Source organism: Lonchura striata, chromosome 9 (genome assembly GCF_046129695.1).
Source record: "Lonchura striata isolate bLonStr1 chromosome 9, bLonStr1.mat, whole genome shotgun sequence".
In the NCBI taxonomy this organism is placed as follows: Eukaryota; Metazoa; Chordata; class Aves; order Passeriformes; family Estrildidae; genus Lonchura; species Lonchura striata.
Genome location: NC_134611.1, coordinates 12,429,018 through 12,447,501, shown reverse-complemented (window position 1 = coordinate 12,447,501; position 18,484 = coordinate 12,429,018). Strand labels below are relative to the sequence as shown.

Below are 18,484 nucleotides of genomic sequence, written 5' to 3'. Positions count from 1 at the left end.
CCTCGCCAGGGTGACCACCAGTCAGGAGAGTGGCACCTCCAGACCTCTCCTGGTGACCAATGCCCGTATGGACGCCAGCCCCAGAGGGACAAGAGCATGTCCCATGGGTGGAAAGGGAGAAGATCAGGAGGTGGTGGTGCCGTGGAGAGGCCAGAGCCCCATCATTCCCAGGGGGTGCCAGTGCAGAGGGTCTCTGTGGCAGGAGGAGGGTGGCGGGTGGGTGCTGCTACATGGCCGTGGTGATCACCTTCTCCTCGGGCTCCACGGAGTTCTCGTAGGCATGCTCGTTCTCTTTGGACCTGCACCAAGAGGGACAAGTGCAATGCTGAGCTCAGCCCCAGCAAAGCCAGCATTCCCAAAGCCACCACTGGCATCCTGACCTTGCTGGTGCCAGCTGTGCTCTGAGTGAGGGGCGAGATGGGGACCACAGGAGGAGTCACCTTGAAAGGACCAGAGCCAAGTGTGGGATGGGAGTTGCTCTAATTGTTAGTGAGGGCTGTTTTGGCAGTCACCATCTGTGTGGTGACTTGTGGTACTTTTGGTGGTTTCCTCTGTTGGAAAATTGTGATGTAGCATAAGAAAAATGTGGTGTAGCAGGTTGTGAGGTGGTGGATGGGTTGTGGGGCTCAGCTGCACAGATAGGGAGAGATGAGGGAGAAGGGGATAATCCCTCACTGCCTTAGCCCCTGGAAAGGTTAAAAGCCCCAAAAACAGGTGCATGGGATGTGTAAGACCTTGAGTGGGTGAGACCATGGCTCCGCATGTGTGAGCTGTCCCCAGGGGAACAGAGCAGAGCCTGGGAGCCATGGGGAAGAAGTCTGAGCAGGTCCTTCACCTGAAGTCAGCTGCAGCTGATACATATCTCCCTTCATGGCCGTTGGATATGACAGCATCTGGCTTGTCCTCCACACTCACCACATTCTCAGCATTTTCCCTGCAGGGAGAAAAGGGAGGAGTTTGGACAGAGCAGCAAAGGAGCCGTGCAGGGGAGCAGCTTCTTACTGGTGATGACACCACAGAGACAATAAATGTCCTGGGTGTGATTCTGTCCTCGGACACCCTGCTCAGCCTCCTTCCCAGCAGGACAAGGACAAGGAGAGACGCCCTCACTGCAGCTTTGCAGAGGCTGTGCCAAGTGCCAGCCCCTGTCTCCAGAGCGGTGACTCCCAGCACCGTGCTGGCAGTCAGCAGGACTCACTGTCAATACGTGGGATTGTTTTCTCCCACTAACTGGTTTTTCCAGTCCACTTCTGTGTAATCTGTTGCAAAACAGTCCCCTGTGGATCCTGGTGGACACAGAGAGAGCAGTCAAGGCTCCACTGTTGCCTCAGCCCTGGCACAGGAGGGCTGTCCTTGTGCACATCCATGTCAGCAAAGCTGAGCTGCTCTCTCTCAGAAGTGAGCCTGGATCACTTGCAGAAGGAGCCACTGGGCAGGGATGGAGTGTTTGGAGCCAGGCTCCAAAAGCTCAGCTCTGGAGTGAGCCTGTAGCCTGAGCAGCACCGGGGAATTTGGCAGCAGAGGGTGAGTGCAGGTCCACCCTGCATGCACGTCCCTGCCTCCTCCAGAGCTTGCCCAAGGGCAGTTTCAGAGGCTTCTCCAAGGAACAACCTGGCATAAACAGGCAGTGGCTCAAGCTGATAGCTGCTGTGACAGTGACAGCGCAGAGCTGGCAGGGCTCCAGGCTGCCGAGCCTCGCTCCTGCTCTTCTGAAGGAAGGCCAGATTAATTAAAACAAGGCACCATCCCTCCTCAAGCCCTCCTCAGCATCCTCTGCCTCCAGGCTGGGAAAAGGCAGCCAGGCACGGGCAGCAGTGGGAAACACCATCCCTGCCTACCACTCCATGGGCTGGGGGTTCCCTCAGTTTGAGGACGAAGGTTCCTCTTTGGGAAACAAAGACTACAGTGGCAAGTCAGACCATATAAATGTATATATACATATCATGCATCGGCCCAGAGTGCATCCCAAAGGGACCAGCTTAAAATGACTCTGGGGGAAAGCTGACCTGCTGATGCTCAGAGTGTGAACCAGCTGCCCACCTCCTCAGCCGGGAGAGGCTGCAGGAATGTACAGCTACAACAAGACTCCAGCCCAAAGCAACCCCACCAGTGCACAGGAATGGGGAAACAGGTGTGGAGTGCTTTTGGTCTTCATCCCCTGTGGCCTTTGGGCTCAGGTTCAAGATCAAGTTGCTGCAACCTTGCCAGCTGGCCTTGCTCAGCTGAGCAGGAGCAGCAGCCTGTGAGTCTGCTTGGCCAGAATCAGGCAAGAGTTAAACCCATCCCACAGAGCCTTTTTCAGATGAATAAAGACACCACATTTGCCTCTGCCATGGGCTCCAGGTGGAGGGTAGTGCCACTGCCACTACCTCCCTTTCTCCCAGCTCCTCTCAGTGTGTTCTCACAACATGGCTCTGTCTGCTTTGCAAAAAACACTGGTTCAGGCTTATTATCCCATGGATACAAGGTACATGGGAACTGCACCCCCAAAAGCCACAGAAAACCAGGCTGGGCCAGGTCCCTGAACACGTTCCCACATGATCCAGCTGCGATGCCGTGGCTTTGCCATTCCCAGCACAGAATTTTCTTTACTGGTGGCAGAAAAAATTTGTATGGTGCAAGCCCACATCTGGCAATCAGTAACAGGGATCAGAGACCAGGACAGGGACAAAAGGACGGGGAGATGAGGACAGGGAGTCTTTGCTCTCCCAGCATAGCAAGCACGGTGTTCCCAATCCTGGAACATGCACAGAGGCTGCTGGAAGTGACACGTGCCAAGCTAAGCCCAGCTCAGAGCAACCTGCCACACTTACACTTTGTCCTTACACCAGAACCTGTTGACCACGAAGGCAATGGCCACCAGGACTAGAAACACAACCACTGCGATGACACCCTGTGACCACGGCTGGAGGCTGCCCCGGGCTGCAGGGAGGGAAGAGGACACGGGTTAGAAATTCATCCTCAGGCTTTATCTGCCAGCTTCACAGCAAGGTCCAGATGAGAGCTTGATCCTGCAAATCGGAGCAGGACATGTTGCTGTCGATTCAGGCAGGCTTACCTGGTGATTCCAATGAAATAAAATACAATTAGCAGCGTTTTCACTGGTGTTTGCATGTGGAGTGTGGTGCCTGGCAGCTTTGGGGCCCCTTATACACTGACATACACATACAGATACATAAACAAGCACCTTGTGGGGCTGGTCACTCTGTGATGGGGAAAAAAACCCTGGGGGATATGGAGGAAGGGAGTGAAGGAGAGTGTTTGTCAAAGGAAAGAAGGCAGAGGGGTTTCAGCAAACTGCTTATTCTCTGTCCCCAGATGCCACAGACATAATTCCTAGGATATTTTCCAAATACTGACTGGTAAAATAAGGACTGTAACAGGGTGAGTGTAAGATTTGGTAGCCACTCCCACAGCAAAAAGTTGTCGTTGTGGATTTTGGTAAAATGCACCATCCAACAAGTTTCCAGAGCAGCAAATGATTTATGACAGAAATTGAAGGCTGAAGCTTTCAGAGGAATAACCTCAGCACAAAGAACAGGTGGGGATGGCAGGGCCCCAAGCAGCATTGGGGTGGAGAGTGGGGGTCTGGGAGCTGGCTGGGATAGCCCCATTTCCCCCAGGGATGGAACAGACTGACAAGTTCCTTTTTCTCTATCCAGACCTAGGCAGGAATCCAGCCGCGGGTGGGAAGGCTGTGAGACACATTCCTGGATGTGGGCAGGATGCAAGGACAGGCAGTGAGAAGAGGAAACTTTGCCCAGCCCTTGCTGGGATGTCTGCTCCTTGCCTCCCACTGGATTTTGGACAGTGGAGCATTCAGAGTAGTCAAACCCATCCTTAAGTGCCATCACATCAGCACTAAAGGACACCTTGTCCATACAGCCACATCCCTTTGAGATTTAATTACTGTTTACTCAGAGGCAGCTTTTCCTCCTCTGCTGCTCTAACACAGAGCCTTGCACATAACCTGTCCCTGTGCACGGGCAGCAGGGGCAGGCAGAGGGTGACACCTGCCCCAGCATCAGCCTCAGGACACCCAGAGCCAGCCAGGGACCCCTGCAAGGCTGAGCTGCCCCAGGACGAGCAGTGGATGGATGCTGCAGCCTCCTCAGACATTCACACTGAGCACTTCCTCTGCCTCACGGGACAGAAGCCTCTGCTATAAACAGAAAATAATCTTTACTAGCAGTAGTAAGAGTAGGCTGCATGCTCCACACGTGCCAACTCCTACCCCACATCCAGCTTCACACTGCCTCTGCTGCTAACAGCTCTCCTCCCTCTGATTTTGGGATACTTTGGCAGCATCCCCAGCTCCTGGAGTCTTTACTGCAAGAGACAATAATAAATAAAACAGCAAAGCCTCAAACCCCAAACCAGAGCTCTTTTTTTCATCTTGGAAGTGATATCAGCCTGGCCAGCTGACTCACCAGCACTGCCAGTCTGGAAAGCAAGTCCTGGGCAAGGGGCTGTGAGAAGAGCCCTGAGCAGCATCTCTCAGCCCCTCTCCCCACAGAGACATTTGTCGTGTTTCTGCAAGGTCCCAGGGCAGAAATTCAAGCAGGAGGAATTCAGACGGAACTTTCCTCTTGTATCAGCGTGTTTGACTGAAGTACCATTGTACCAGCAGGCTGTGCTGGGGCAGCCAGGGGTGCTGGCACTGGGGAGGAGCAGGGCTTGGTCCCCTCCTGCCCTGCCTGGTGCTCAGGGATGCTCCTGCCCGGCTGCCCACCACCCCTGTGAGTGCAGCCCCAAACACATCTATTGCCTCCTGGCTGAATTTTGGCTCGCTCTGCATCCTCCCTCCCTCTGCCCTTGGCTGTTGGCCACATTTATTTATTAGCTGTATTATTATTTTTCCTGCCAGACCCGAGGTTTCCAGCCTAAGCCTAGGGGGGGGGGGCAGGGGGGTGGTCAGGTCCAGCCTTTCGTGAGGCTCCTGCTGGGGTTAAGGGAGTTCAAGGGCAACCAGGGAATGAAGTCAGCAATGACTTAAACTGCCAAATTTGCATCTCGTGATCTTCCAGGAAAGGAGCGGAGAAGAAAAGTGGCAGCAAACCTCCTTGGAGCAAGCATGCTCAGGAGGTACTGGGTGGTTTTGTGAGTGAAGTCTCACTCCTGTGGCTGTTTCCAGCAGATTCTGAAGCATCCAAATCCAAAAGGGAAAACACCAAACCAAAATCAATGGTTTCTGGCTTCCAGAGATCATGTAGGGCCTGGCTGCAGGGGGAGATAAGGATGGTAAAGGAATGGCAAATGCCTCTACACTGGGCTGAAATACCGGCTGGGAAAGTTGCACAGGCATAAGAAAGGAGGAATGGGGATGAGGCAGAAGGAAGAGCTTGATAGGATCTATTCAGGAGTAATGTTTGGGTCCCCGCCCTCGGGGCACTGCCTGGCTGCAGTCCCACCGAGCACACCTCGCTGCCCTGCCAGGAGGGATGGCTGAAAGGATGAGTCTCACCTGTGGAAACAGGCCTGTGTTCCTGGAAAATGCTTCACCGGGGATGCCTGTCCTGGGTCAGCCCGTCCCTCAGGCTCTGCCACCTCCTCTCTGTGTTGCCCCATGGTAATTGATGGGGTTTTCCCCCACAAACAAGATTTCTGAAGCCAAACTAAGCAGTGTGGAATCTGCAGCCCTGGCAGATGTGTCCCCACACATCTGCAGCTACAAACCAGACCAAGGGAAGTGCCAGTGCCTCTTCCAGAAGTGCCTGGGCACTTGTTGCAATTCTGTTTTCATACTCAACAGCTAATTTGAACACCTGATTTTTAATACATCTTCTCTGAATGTTTGGAAAGCTTTGCCTGGCCTGTCTTTTCTGCTAAGGAAGCTGTGCCAGGCTCTGAATCCTCATTAAAGGATTTTTTATTTTTTTACTCTTTCCAAGCAAAACATTCAACCCTGCTGACAATGGACACTCCAGACTGTTAAATCCTCAGCAAGTTGGTAAACAAACACAGGAAGAGCGGTCAGGGCTGGGGCATCAGGAGGAGAAAGGGGGAGGGAACTTTCTGGGACTTTGGCAGCACCAGATGAGTTTTAATTATTCCTCATTATTTCTAGCACTAGAGAAACCCTTAGTGAATTTCCTAAAAATAATGCCCTAGCATAGGAAGTTTCTCTGTTAAATCTTTGGGAAGAGGAGGTCAATTTGCTGAGGAAAATATTTGCTCCCTCTCCTCAGCAATGATCAAAATTACAGATTAACAGGAGGATCCGAGAGCTCAGGGAGCAACCCAGAACAACACTTGCTCAAGGATAAGAGTGAGAAAAAAGAAAGAAAGAAAAAAAAAGCCTTAAGGAAACAGATTACTCATCTCGGTGCACAGTCCTGCCAGAGGTAAACCAGAGCACTTTATCTCTGTGCAAGCAGCTCAGATAAACCTCAGGTGGCAGTTTCGGCCTTCAGCAAAACAGGTAGAAAATCTCTATATCCCATCTCCAGCAAAACCCCCGAGCCCCCTGGACACCCACCCGCGCTGATGTGAAGGCAGAGCTAAGCTCAGGCAGGAGCTCGGCTCATTTTCCCGAGAGGCTCCCGCATGTTTGTCCTTGTCCCCCACCGACAGCTCCCACCTGGCCGGGGCTCGGCGCACCTTCCTGCCTTTCCCTGCCTCTATTTCCCGGGATGTCAGGCAGCTGGCTGCTCTTACCTTCCTGGCAGAAGGCAGCAGGCAGCCGGAGCAGCAGCCCCAGGAGCAGCAGGCGGGCAGGCATGCTGGCAGCAGCGCTGCGCTCTGCCGGGCACGGCAGCGGCGAGCGCCTGGTCAATAATCAAACACCTCATCGGGGCCGATGCTCTCACCTGGTTATTCAAATCCTGCTCGGGAAGGAGGTGCTTCTTCGCCGGCTCAGTTTGGGGCGCGGTGACATGAACCTGACGGTCCCCGTAGGTAGGGCGTGGAAGGGAACTCAGGCACAAAATATTTGCATGGGTCCAGGAGGAAAAAAACAAGACCCGGGTGGGTAAAAGTCTTCCCCAGTGAACCTGTGGTGCTTGGGGAGCGTGGTTGCCCCCAAGTCCCCTTCCCGAGGAGGAGAGGGGAAGCCCAGCAATGCCCCAGCTCTGACATTCCTTCCCACCCCATGGGACCCCCACTCACTTCCCTGCTTTTTCTTTTCAACAAGTGTCACTAATAACCCAGCAAAACACATTGGTGACTTTAAAACATCCAATTAAGAGACCAGACTCCATGCTGGGTACTGCCTCTCACCTCCCACACCTTATTTAATGGTGACACTATGAAACAGAGCATCAGGGCTGTCCCCAAAATTTCTTCAATACCAGAAGAGGTAGAAAGAGCCAAAGAGCTGCAGCAGGCTGCAAGGCTTGCCCTCCACAAAAGCTGCACAGATGCTGCAGGACAGAGAATGTTGCAGGTCCCGAGTTAAGCAATTTTCCAGTCCATGTCAGGTTTGGATGACTGACAAACCCACCCCACAGGAAGAATAAAAGGTATTTGGCTTCACAGCTAAGAAACTTCAGTTGCTCCTGAAGGAAACTATAAAATTGTGAGCCAGGTGTTCCACTGTCACTCTTCTTGTGATGTGTCACAGCATCTTTGTAACCCCTCAACAGCATCTGAGCCCCCGACCTTTGGGTCTGGTGATTTCCCCTGGATGCTCCATCCTGAGAAGCAAATAACACTTTATCTCCATGGGCCCCATGTTCAGGAATGTGCAGCACCCTCAGAATGCACACTCATCAGAGGAGGACTACCCTCCTTCATCTCAACTCTTTACCCTGTATCGACAATAATATCATTTATCCTGAAGACAAACCAGATCTGACTTTGAGCTGTACAAGATCGAAAGCCAGTTCCCAACTCTTTCCCAAATTCCTTTTCCAGGGCCAGGCCCCCAGGTGCAGTGTGGGATAACCCCACTGCCAACCCTGCTTGCGAAATCGAAATCGGTGGGGCAGGGACTTTCCCAGGCACCAGCAAGGAAGTGTCACAAACGGAGCCCATAATTAGGTCCTGTAAAACAACCTAATCATGTTACAGAGGAAAAGGAATGGCTTGTGAATAAGTAAAAATGAGAGTGGACTTTGGGTTCCCCAAGACCCGGGGAAACCCGGCGGGAAAGCGTGCAGAGCTCTCTGCTGCCTGCTGCTGCTTTTCTCCTTGCAGAAGCCCAGCAAAAGCAGCCTGGCCTTTGGGGCAGAAGGCTTTATCAGCAGATCAGAAGCCCTCGAGAAGCCGGTCCTGCTGCTGCCCCAGGGAAATTCAAGGTCTGGGACATTCTGTTGCTGCTGTCCCCTCCCCTGCCGCGCCTGGGGCTGGGTCCTGAGGCTCCTTCTCCACTCTGGTTGTGCTGTCACCCCAGGCTCTGCACAGCACAGCTCCAGGGGCTTGGGGCTGCTTTCCCAAAGACAGGGAGGTCTCAAGGATCCATCCATGTGCTGTGGGGTGTTGGGGTGACAGGGCATGGCAGGCCAGGCCCTGGGATGAAGGCAGGGCTCTGTGCCTTTCCGACAGCGGTCTTGCTGTCAGCTCCATCCTGGGGAGCAAACAATACTTTACCAATTGCATGTTCCCACCTTTATATGACATTTAAGGCAATTCAATGATTTTGGCTCACTGATGAGGCCAGGGAATCACTCAGTGCTTATCTCAAAGCTCCCCTGTGCTCCAAAGCACGTTTAGCCCCCACAGCCATCAGGAAGGAAGGTGCCTCCGTGACAAAGCTCCCGTGGCACCTCCTTGGTTGCACATCCCTGGGGGGATGAGAAGCTGCAAGTCACTGTAGCAGCCTCCCTGCAGGGGCAAAGTCTGAAATTTCAACAGATTATTTGCCAGGTTTTCCTCTTGTCATCCCGGCCGTGGCTTGGGACCTGCAGTGACAGATAAGTGTGTGTGTTTCTGCTGCTGGGTGATGGAAATCTTGCTGTCTCTCTCTCATTTAAGGCTCCAGCATCACCCAGCCATGGTGAGACAAAGCCCTGCAGGTCCATTTCAGAGCTGAGAGAAACTGAGGCACAGAAGGACAAATCACCCTGGCAGCATTTAGTCAAAGCCAAGTGCAGCCAGAGACAGCTCATTGCCCTTTCAAGGACCCAAGTGAGCAGTTGTCTGTATAAAATATTTTACACAAAGGAGGGATTGGAATTTCAGGCTTTACACTCATATACTCCAAAAATCGGTGATTATTTCCTCTAAAAAATACATAACTTTTAGGAAAAAATCAGTATTTCCTCAAAGCAACATTCCTGGATGATATATCTCAAAGCACAGATGCCAGTTCCTCTTTGAAAAATATTGTGGGACTCTGTGTTTTAATGGAAATCGTTTTCTTCCCTCTTCACCTCCTTCACTTCCTTCCTTCCTCCCTCCTTCCTTCCCTCTTTCATCCTCTCCATTTCCTCCCTGTCTCCCAGACAGAGCCATAAAAATAAAAAAATAATCTATGAGAGCAAACCTGAACATTCATTCCCTAAAGAAGATTGTATTTTTTTCATAGAAAAGTAATTATAAATTTCTTACATTTCAATAGCTGATGTGAAACATAGAAAAACCACCAAAAAAACCCACCCCCCCCAAAAAAAAAAAAACAACACAAAACCCCCTACAAATCAAATTTAAAATTTCTTGTTTCTTTTGACCATCCAAACCAAGTATTCTTTGATTGTGCCAGAATTCTCTCATTTCCTGTTGACACTTGCCTTTCAAATCCTGCCTGCTCTGGATGCTGCCAGGAGAGAGCCAGGAGCTACAAGCACTGTGAAAAGGGCATTTTCTTGGCTCAGTGTGATACTGTGGGTAAAAGGCAGCAGAAAAAGGCAGCTCCTGCTTTGGGTTTTCATCTATCATAGCTCTGAACCCCACTTCTCCTCTTTAAAATGCCTTTAAACTGCCATGCATTTTCTTATTTATGTGCTGTTGAAAACCCCAGTGTCAATGGCTTGGCAAAAGGCATCCATGGCCTTCATTTGCCCTCTAGGCCTGTTCAGCAGCCCCTCTGTGGCCCGTGGGTATTTCGTGGGACATTCTGGATGATATTTTTTACACCAGCTGGTTTTGGGATGGGTCTCTGGGCAGCATTCACAGCCTCCACTCCCTGTGCTGGGGCCTGATGCTGCTGCTTCTCCATCCGAGGGCAGCTCGGGGGTCTCTCCTCTGTCCCCCCTGAGCTCCTGCCCCTCTGTCCCTGATGTCAGGAGCTGCCAGGGCTCTAACAGAATGTTCATAACAGCCTCAGCCCCCATAGCCTTGGAAAACGAGGCTGAGAAAACACCTACATGGCCTGCCCTGCCTTGGAGGGCTGGGAGGAATCAAACCAAAAATCCCTGACAGGAGAATCAACCCCACCCGCCTCTGCTTTGCCCTCTTGTTGGGGGATGAGCCTGCTCCTGTGACTCCCCCTGCCTTTCCCACCTGCTCAGAGGGAATTTTGCACCCCTGATCTCCTCTGGGTGTGGGGGGAACACTGCTGCGTGGCTGGGGTGGCAGATAGGGAGGTTCCCAATGTGGGATGCTCAGAGAGGGAGAAAGGAGCTGACTTCGCTCTGGATATTCCCTCCTGCCCAGAGATATCGAATGGAATGAATAATTTGCTATCCGATCATCTCTAATCTTCATCCCATAAAATCAGCAGCAAGCTGGGAGGGTTTTTGAAGCCTCCAGCTGCATTTGCTGATAAGACATGAGGCAGGAAAGATTGGAAGCCCATAAAAATGATAATCTCAGGCTTCAGTGTAACTTGGTGGAAGGGTTTTCTCCTGTCCTTTCATTAAGGATGGATTTCATGATCTTCCTTAAATAACAGCAAGCCTTCTCACGAGGAATCTCCCACCCGAAAACTGATTGCATCGTCATTAGGAAATAGGAGACCAAGAAGCCACGAAAAAATAGATGGAGCACAGCTGAGCTCCAGGCTAAGGCTGAGAGGTGGGAGGGAAAGAGGGAATTGGAAGTAATTTCTGAGCACAGAGAGAATCTTTAGGCATTTGGGGCTCTGCCTAGGGGAGTCAGGCACTGGCACCGTGTCAAGCTGCTGGGCACAAGCCTGACCATGAGTCTGGATGTGGAACAAAGCCTCCTTTTCCTCATCGTTCACCTCCTTGGTGTGAAGAGAAATATCATGTCCCATTTCAGTGTGATTTGATACAGCATCCTCTACACCAACCCCAAATTCAGCGAATCTGGAGAGAAGAAGGGAGAGGAAAAAGCTCAGCTCAGCAACCATTTACATTTGAATGTCAACTATGATGGACAAAAGGAGAAGGGAAAGATGGCTGGTTCAGTGAGGGTGGAAAGTTTCAGAAAATAATTACCTCAGATGCCAGAAATTTAGGGAAAATAGAGGAGAAATAGGAGAAAATTAAAAGTGTAAACTATAATCAGATGTTTAATTGCTTTCCTTCAGCTAATTGAAATAATGTTTTCTCTGCTACCCACCACTCTACCCCTTTCAGATGCTAATCCCTATCAAACATGGACTTACAATTACAAATTCATAGGCATTTTTCCCAGGAGCAGAAATTGCTTTGCCCTGTAACCTCTAAGATGAGGTCTTAATAGGAATTCACGAGCAGTCTCTGGTAAAGCTTCATTAGCCGGAGAGAATAGACAAGGGCGAGTTGCAGTGCTCCCTAACCACTCCAGGGAAAAATTAATTTAAATTACTTTGTAAAGTAACAAGGCCAGATAATGTGTTTCCTTCTTGGATTATTGTTTTCCAACACCCTAATATGGGGGCAGATTAGGTTATTTTGTCTATATTGATGGTGGTCCGTGCTAAATTGTGATTTATGGAGTGCAGAAGTCTTTGGCCAGAGCTGGGGCCTGGATCTCACTGGGTTGCTTGGAGGCTGTTGGGGGGCAGGAGAAGCCACCTCCAGCACAACTTCAACACAGCCTGGGAGAGAATCTTGGCTATTAAAGGTGGCAATCCAGCACTTTCCTGGTTGGAAACTGATCCAAGAGTCCTGCTGCTTTGGGGCAGATTTAGATTTGTTTCCTGGAGGCCATATCCTAAGCAATATCCTAATCCTAAGCAACACAGAGTTCTGTGTTTCCAAGGGCTGGACCAGCATGGAAAACCTCTTCCAGAAGTCCCTTAGCAAAGCTGCTGCATGGAACTTAATCCCAGCCAGCTAAAACCTAAAGTGCACTAAAATATGCTGAAAATCAATCCTGCAGCCCCAGGAAGGGGAGGCTGTGATTTCACACACCCCCTCCAGCCCTTGCCAAGCCTTCCCAAAAAGAGCTGTAATTGTCTTCCCCTGGCACCAGGCTGGGTGCTCTTCATGCTGGTGTGGGTTTATGGAGCTTTGCAGAGAGCCAAGCCAGGGGCCATGGGGAGATGTGGTGATAAAGCCTTGGCAGAGGGGCTGGGACTCCTCTCAGCACCCTGGGCACTGCCAGCTCCAGACATTATTCACCTGAGGCTTGTCACACAGAATGGGCCAGTCTGGCTGAGCCCTCAGCACTCAGCCAGGAGACAAAGAGTTCAAAGGGCCTTTGGGCAACAGACAGCACAGATCATCTCAGCCGATTAAATGGGCTCCCAGCTGATGTGGGAGTCCTGGGAGACCAGCCTGGAGCTGGGAAGATTTATGGACAGCTACCTGAATTGGAGAGGGCGTGCATTGATTTTATTCCTGGCATCTGAAGGGGATCGCTGCTGCTTTTCAGAGCAAAGAGGGCTGGTGAAAGATGCATCAAGACAGAGGGATAGACAGGTAGGTAGAGGGAACTAGGGACAGAAATCCAACCCATCTAATCATTTTCTTGTCCCCACTTACCTGCAGGAAGATAAAAACCCTGTGGCACTACTTTCTGTCATTCTCCCATCCAAAACTGCAACACTTCAAAACAAGACTATAGCTTCCAAGGATGCAGGTTTATATCATCCCAGCTTCTTGAATTTTTTTATTCCTCATCATCAACCCATTGCTGTCCAAGCTCTGACAAATTCTGGACCATCTTTGCTGCTGACAAGCCCTGTGTTTTGATAGCTCCAAGCACAATTAAGTGTGCTCTTGAGTCTTCTTAACTTTGCTCACAAGAGGCAGGACCAAGCATCCTGGAAGGAGGAGGAGCACCAGGAAAGGCCATGTCCCATGACCAGGGAACTCCTGCATGACTCTTGAGGTCCCCAAGAGAGAAGAGGTAGAGAAGAAGGTAGAGAAGAGCCTGCATTTAGTAGGGCACCCCTGCTAAGCACCATCTGAGGAAGGTGATTTCCTTCCTCCAGCCCCACATCTTTCCCTGAGCAGAGGGAAAAGCATTCCCAACACAGGAAACCAGTCTGAGCATCCTTGAACTCTGGGCTGCAATCAAACAACCCTGCCAGCAGCCCTGTTCCCATGGTCAGCAGCAGAGGCAGCAGGTATTCAGGTGCCATCTCTTTCCTCTTCCTTATCAGAACCAGAGCAAAAGCCTGGAATATGAAGGGGAAAAAAATAACAGGACCATCGGCAGTAAGTGAAATGAACCTAATAACCTCCACTTCTTTTCAACGAGCTCCAGTTGTTGCTTTACAAGTGTACTCCAACCCTGGCGAGTGCCAAACAAAAGCTCCCCTCTCCTTCCCCCTGCCTGTTAAACAGCCTTTTTATTTCAGCGAGCTGCATCTGCTGGGTGGCAGCCGCGATTACCATAACACAAGGGTAGGATTTGGCCGGGATGTTTCCCCCTCGACTCTACAACAGGCGGGAGCCTTGGGCTAGTAGGAAAATAAAATGAAAAATAAAGGGTAGGGGAAAAAAAAAGATTGAATGCATGAAGTCACTTTTCTGGCTGCCACCCAAACAAACAGATGCAGGTAATGGAGGAGAGGGGGAAAATCATGTCCTCATCTCCTCAGAGCAGTGACTTCTGTTACTGGGAAAGAGAGTGGGAGGGACATGGAAAGGCCAGAGGGATTTCATGTGAGTTCAAGGCCTGAAAAAGGCATTTCTCGGGGTATATTGAAGTTAGGAAAGCTTTTTGGGAACCTTAACCCATTCCTGAAGCTTTGAAGGCTGCTGGCCCCCCAGAATGCTGCTGCAGACACGCTAAGTACCCTGAGAGGGGGACAGGGATCCAGGGCTCCTGCAGGAGGGACAGGATTGGTAGGAAAGGGCTGAACAATGCCAAACTGTGCCCATGTGCCACAGCAGCTCAGAACAGCCTCCCCTTGGATCCAGCCCTGAACAGGTTTTGAGGACAAAAGGTGAAGACCCCTGGGAGATGCCTTTGCCTGGGACTGAGGAGGAGAGGTTGTTTCCAGGACTGGTGGGACATTAATTAGTACTCGACAATTAGCAGGGCATCGGCACAGCCACCGGTGCTCCCCCTGGGAAGTGTGGGACTGCAGGACTGGACACATTCCCTTCCCTTCCCTTCCCTGGGCTTTGGCCATCTTCCCAGAGGTACACCTGGAGTGGGACACCGTTGTTCCCTGCCACAAACACAGGGTGAACAGGTCTTCTCAGGGTCACCTCACCTCTGCTGAAATCCCAGCAGAGTCGGCTGCCTGTGCTCCTCTGGCAGAGCCCGCGGGGAGCTGGTGACACAGGCACAGAGCCCACTGCCCTCCCATTGCGGGGAAACCTGCAGGCAGAGCTGAGACCCCCAGGGCCTGGCCGAGCTGGGGGGAACAGCAGCTGAAACAAGCTGTCTCTCTGTACCTTTCTACCCCAGAATACAAAATTCCGCAGGAAAATAGCTGCAGCGTTCAGACATAGCGGGTTTAACACAGCGATTGTCGGTCTGCGGTAACCCCAGGAACACCTGTAGAGGGTGAAGAGGGAAAAAGAGGGAGGAATGGAGAAGGGGAGGAGGAGAGAAAGGAAGAATAGGGATAGGAGAGAGGAGAAAGAAGAAGGAAAAGGAAAAAGAGGAAAAGGACAGTCTTTAACACACTTTATTTGGAAAAGATGAGAAGACGCTAAACCCCGTTATTAACGAGCCGCGGGGCGGGCGCCGCGCTCCCGCGGGGCCGCTCGGGCCGGGGGGCGGCGCCCTCTGGCGGCAGCGGCGGGGGCGGCGGGGCCGGCTCCGCTCCGGTTCGGCCCCGCTCCGGAACCGCCCCGGCTCCGCTCCGGTTCTGCCCCGCTCCGGAACCGCCCCGGCTCCGCTCCCGAACTGCCCCGGCTCCGCTCCGGTTCGGCTCCGCTCCGGAACCGCCCCGGCTCCGCTCCGGTTCGGCTCTGCTCCGGAACCGCCCCGGCTCCGCTCCCGAACCGCCCCGGCTCCGCTCCGGAACCGCCCCGGCTCCGCTCGGGTTCTGCCCCGCTCCGGAACCGCCCCGGCTCCGCTCGGGTTCTGCCCCGCTCCGGAACCGCCCCGGCTCCGCTCGGGTTCTGCCCCGCTCCGGAACCGCCCCGGCTCCGCTCCGGTTCGGCTCCGCTCCGGAACCGCCCCGGCTCCGCTCCGGTTCGGCTCCGCTCCGGAACCGCCCCGGCTCCGCTCCGGTTCGGCTCCGCTCCGGTTCTGCCCCGCTCCGGTTCGTTCCCGCTGGGGCCGGCCCCGCGGGCAGGAAGCGCTGGTGCTGCGGTGGGTTTGATGCGCCCTTTCTCTGCCAGCGGGGCTTCCCCCAGACCTGCTCAGAGCAGGCGCCCGCCCCGAGGAGCGGCCCGGGCAGCGCAAGGACCGACCCGGCTCGGAGAGGGGCTCGGGCGGGCCCCGCGTGGGACAGCCCCGCCGCGACCCCCGGGACACGGCACGGGGGAGGCACCACCGAGAGCTCCTGCCGGAGAGCGGAGCGGCCGCAGGGCGGTGGCCTTGGCGCTGCCGGCGAGGGGACTGTCCCCGCTGGAGGGGACAGACGCTGCCGCTCACACCGCCCGTCCCTGCCTTATCCCCGTCCCGCGGCACCTGCAGGCAGCGATAGAGGGGAGCAGCTCGGAGCGGGATGGAGCCAGCTGCAGGCAGAGAGCCGAGATAGGAACAACGGCTGCCACGGGTCAGCTCAGCCTTCCTGCTGCCCTGGAAACACCCCGGGAAAACATCCAGTACCTGCTTTGGATGGTTTGGTGCCACCTGACCCAGAAAGTTAAAAAACAGCTCAGGGTTTGCAAGGATGAGGCAGGGAGCAGCCTGTGAGTGATTTCTGCTGATGGCAGCCAAAAGCAAAACTACCCTGGAGTTTTGTCTGGTGAGGACAACAAGCGTGCAAGGGGGACACAGGTGTGAGCATGTGGCTTGAGTGGCTTGAAGACACATGCAGGACTGCATGTCCACATCCATCCAAAGGTGTATTTAGGACTGTCCACAAACTTGCATCCATGGATGCTCCCACAGGAATAGGGTGTGCAAAAAGGAGTGTTTGTGTTTGTGCACCATGACAGTGCAAGAGCACACGGGCTGTGTGTTTGTGAGCAAGTCAGTGCACACTCACCTGTCCTGTGCGTGGACAGGCATTTGTGGAGTGTGTGCTTGTGACTCCTTGTCACACAGGTGGTTGTGCCAGTGTGTCACTGCTAACCCACCTCAGTGATGTCCCACACTGGAGCCTCACCCAGGCTTGTTCCTCACCCCCTGCCAAGCACAGAGATTTCCCCACCCACAGCATCCACAGTGACACACTGCTGACTCCATCCAGGACACCCCTGCCAGCCTCCTGCTCCCATTTCAGTGCCATTCCCGGGGATAGAGCAGGTTGGATGCTCAGAGAAGTGGTGCTGCGATGCTGGATGGTTGCAAGACACGACTGGGATGTGTGGATGTTTTGTTTCAGCTACAGCAGCATATGAAGGGATATATCACAACAAACAAAGTGTTCTGGAGATGGGACAGCTGCTGAGAAGCATCCTTTTGCTCCCAGTCCCCCCAGGCAGCCTTGGACAGGCAGTAGGTGACACCACGGCTGGACCCTTCAGACATGCAGCATGACTTCACCTCTGGTTTCTGTGGGCTCTGGGCAAGCCCTGGCAGCAGGGTCCTGCCTCAGGGGCTGTGCTGCAGGTGGTGACAGTGGTAGAAGCAGAACAGCTGCAGGACTGACACATTCCCTTCCCTTCCTTGGGCTTTGGCCATCTTCCCAGACATCTGGAGTGGGACACTTGTTCCCTGCCACAAACACAGGGTGAACAGGGCGTGCAGGCAGCCACGCTTCCCCAGCCCCTCTAGGCTGCGATGTTTGGCATTTTTGGAGCCATTCACTCCCGACAAGCCCAGCTCCCGGTCCCACATCAGGAAGGATCACGGCTTGACAGCCCCTCACACAAAGACCTGCCACCTCCAGCCGGTTTATTTCACACGAGGCAGCCGGGGTGCTCTGCCACGCCTTTCCTGACACCCCCGGCCATGCCCTCACACCTCTCCTAACCCATCCAGCAAGACGCCTCTTTCCCTTCTTTCCAGCATCCCTGAGCGACCCAACGCCAGCAGAAAGCCGCTGTTTCACTTTGCAGAGCACGGCACCACCACGGCTTTGCCGAAAGCCCTTGGCTGCAGCACCATTGCCACCTTGGCACGGCCGGGTTAAGCCGATGCCAGGCGGGATTTACCCCAGGGATGGGCAGGGAGAGAAGCCCCCGGCCCCAGCAGGTGCTGCCGGTCGGGCTCGCATCAAAGCGCCGGGGTTTCAGCCGTGCTCCAGACGCTCCCTCCCATTTCCTGCTGGATTCCCGTCTCGTTCCCTGTGCCCGCATCAGCAAAACTGAGTGTAAAAATAGAGGCTGGGCTTCACCAAAACACAATAGTAAATTGTTCCCCGGAAAGGTCACTGGGGAGGCTGAGAATAGCTCCAAGAGCAGGGGAAAAGGAATGTCTACCGGGGGGACAAGTCTGAAAGCGCCTGTTGGACCCACCCCGGGAGGTTTCCTGCATCCTCATCAGTCGTGCAGGTCCCCGCTGTGGCCCCTGTGGTCTCAAAGCATCCTCATCCTCTGCTATCCACTCCTAGCCTTCTCTCCCTTCCCAGTTTTAGGATGGAAACTAAAAATAAAAATAAATAAAAATAAATAAAGGTGAACGAGTAATAAGGTGAAAGGAGAGGCAGGAGGACCAGAGAGAGAAAACAGGACTGGGAGGAGAGAGAGGATCCTGCTCGCTGCTGGTGTGACAGCGCGGTGTCCCCTGGGCACCCCCGGCCGGCTGCAGCCTTTGTGTGGCGCTGGGAATGTCAGGGATGAGCCCCGGGATGAAGAGCAGCTCGAGCAGTCCCAGAGAGCCATAAATTACTCCCTCCTGTTGTCACTTCGGCTGTCAGAGCGAAGAGGAGAAGCTTTCTCATCGGCTGCCCGGGTGGGAATGTTTGGGTCCCGTCGTTTCCGTGAGCAGATTTGATTCAATTATGCGGGAATGCCCTTAATGAAGCAGGACCTTGCTCCTGGCTTCGGCTGGGTTCCCAGGCAGGGCTGCCAGTGCAGGCTGCCCTCCACATGGCTTTGCCAGAAAGACTGTAATTAAAAACAAATAATGAGCCTGGAAAATAGTAGATGCCCAAATTTGGAGTGATTCTGGGGCTTTGTGTTTTTTCTTTCATAATTTTGGATATATGCAATCCTCCCACCTTCTGTCCGATTTTTAGTTCAATTTTATCTCA

At 53.2% G+C, this 18,484-nt stretch overlaps 1 protein-coding gene across 1 annotated transcript; it reads right to left on the bottom strand.

Moving 5' to 3' along the window:
* Positions 1 to 219: 219 nt before the first annotated feature.
* PDZK1IP1 (PDZK1 interacting protein 1) lies at positions 220 to 6,741 on the bottom strand. Its single transcript, XM_031505557.2, has 4 exons — positions 6,658 to 6,741; positions 2,814 to 2,922; positions 836 to 934; positions 220 to 299 (listed from the first exon to the last, which is right to left on the bottom strand). Exons 1-4 carry the CDS (start codon positions 6,719 to 6,721, stop codon positions 227 to 229), a joined length of 345 nt encoding a protein of 114 aa, XP_031361417.1. The 5' UTR covers positions 6,722 to 6,741; the 3' UTR covers positions 220 to 226.
* Positions 6,742 to 18,484: the final 11,743 nt, after the last annotated feature.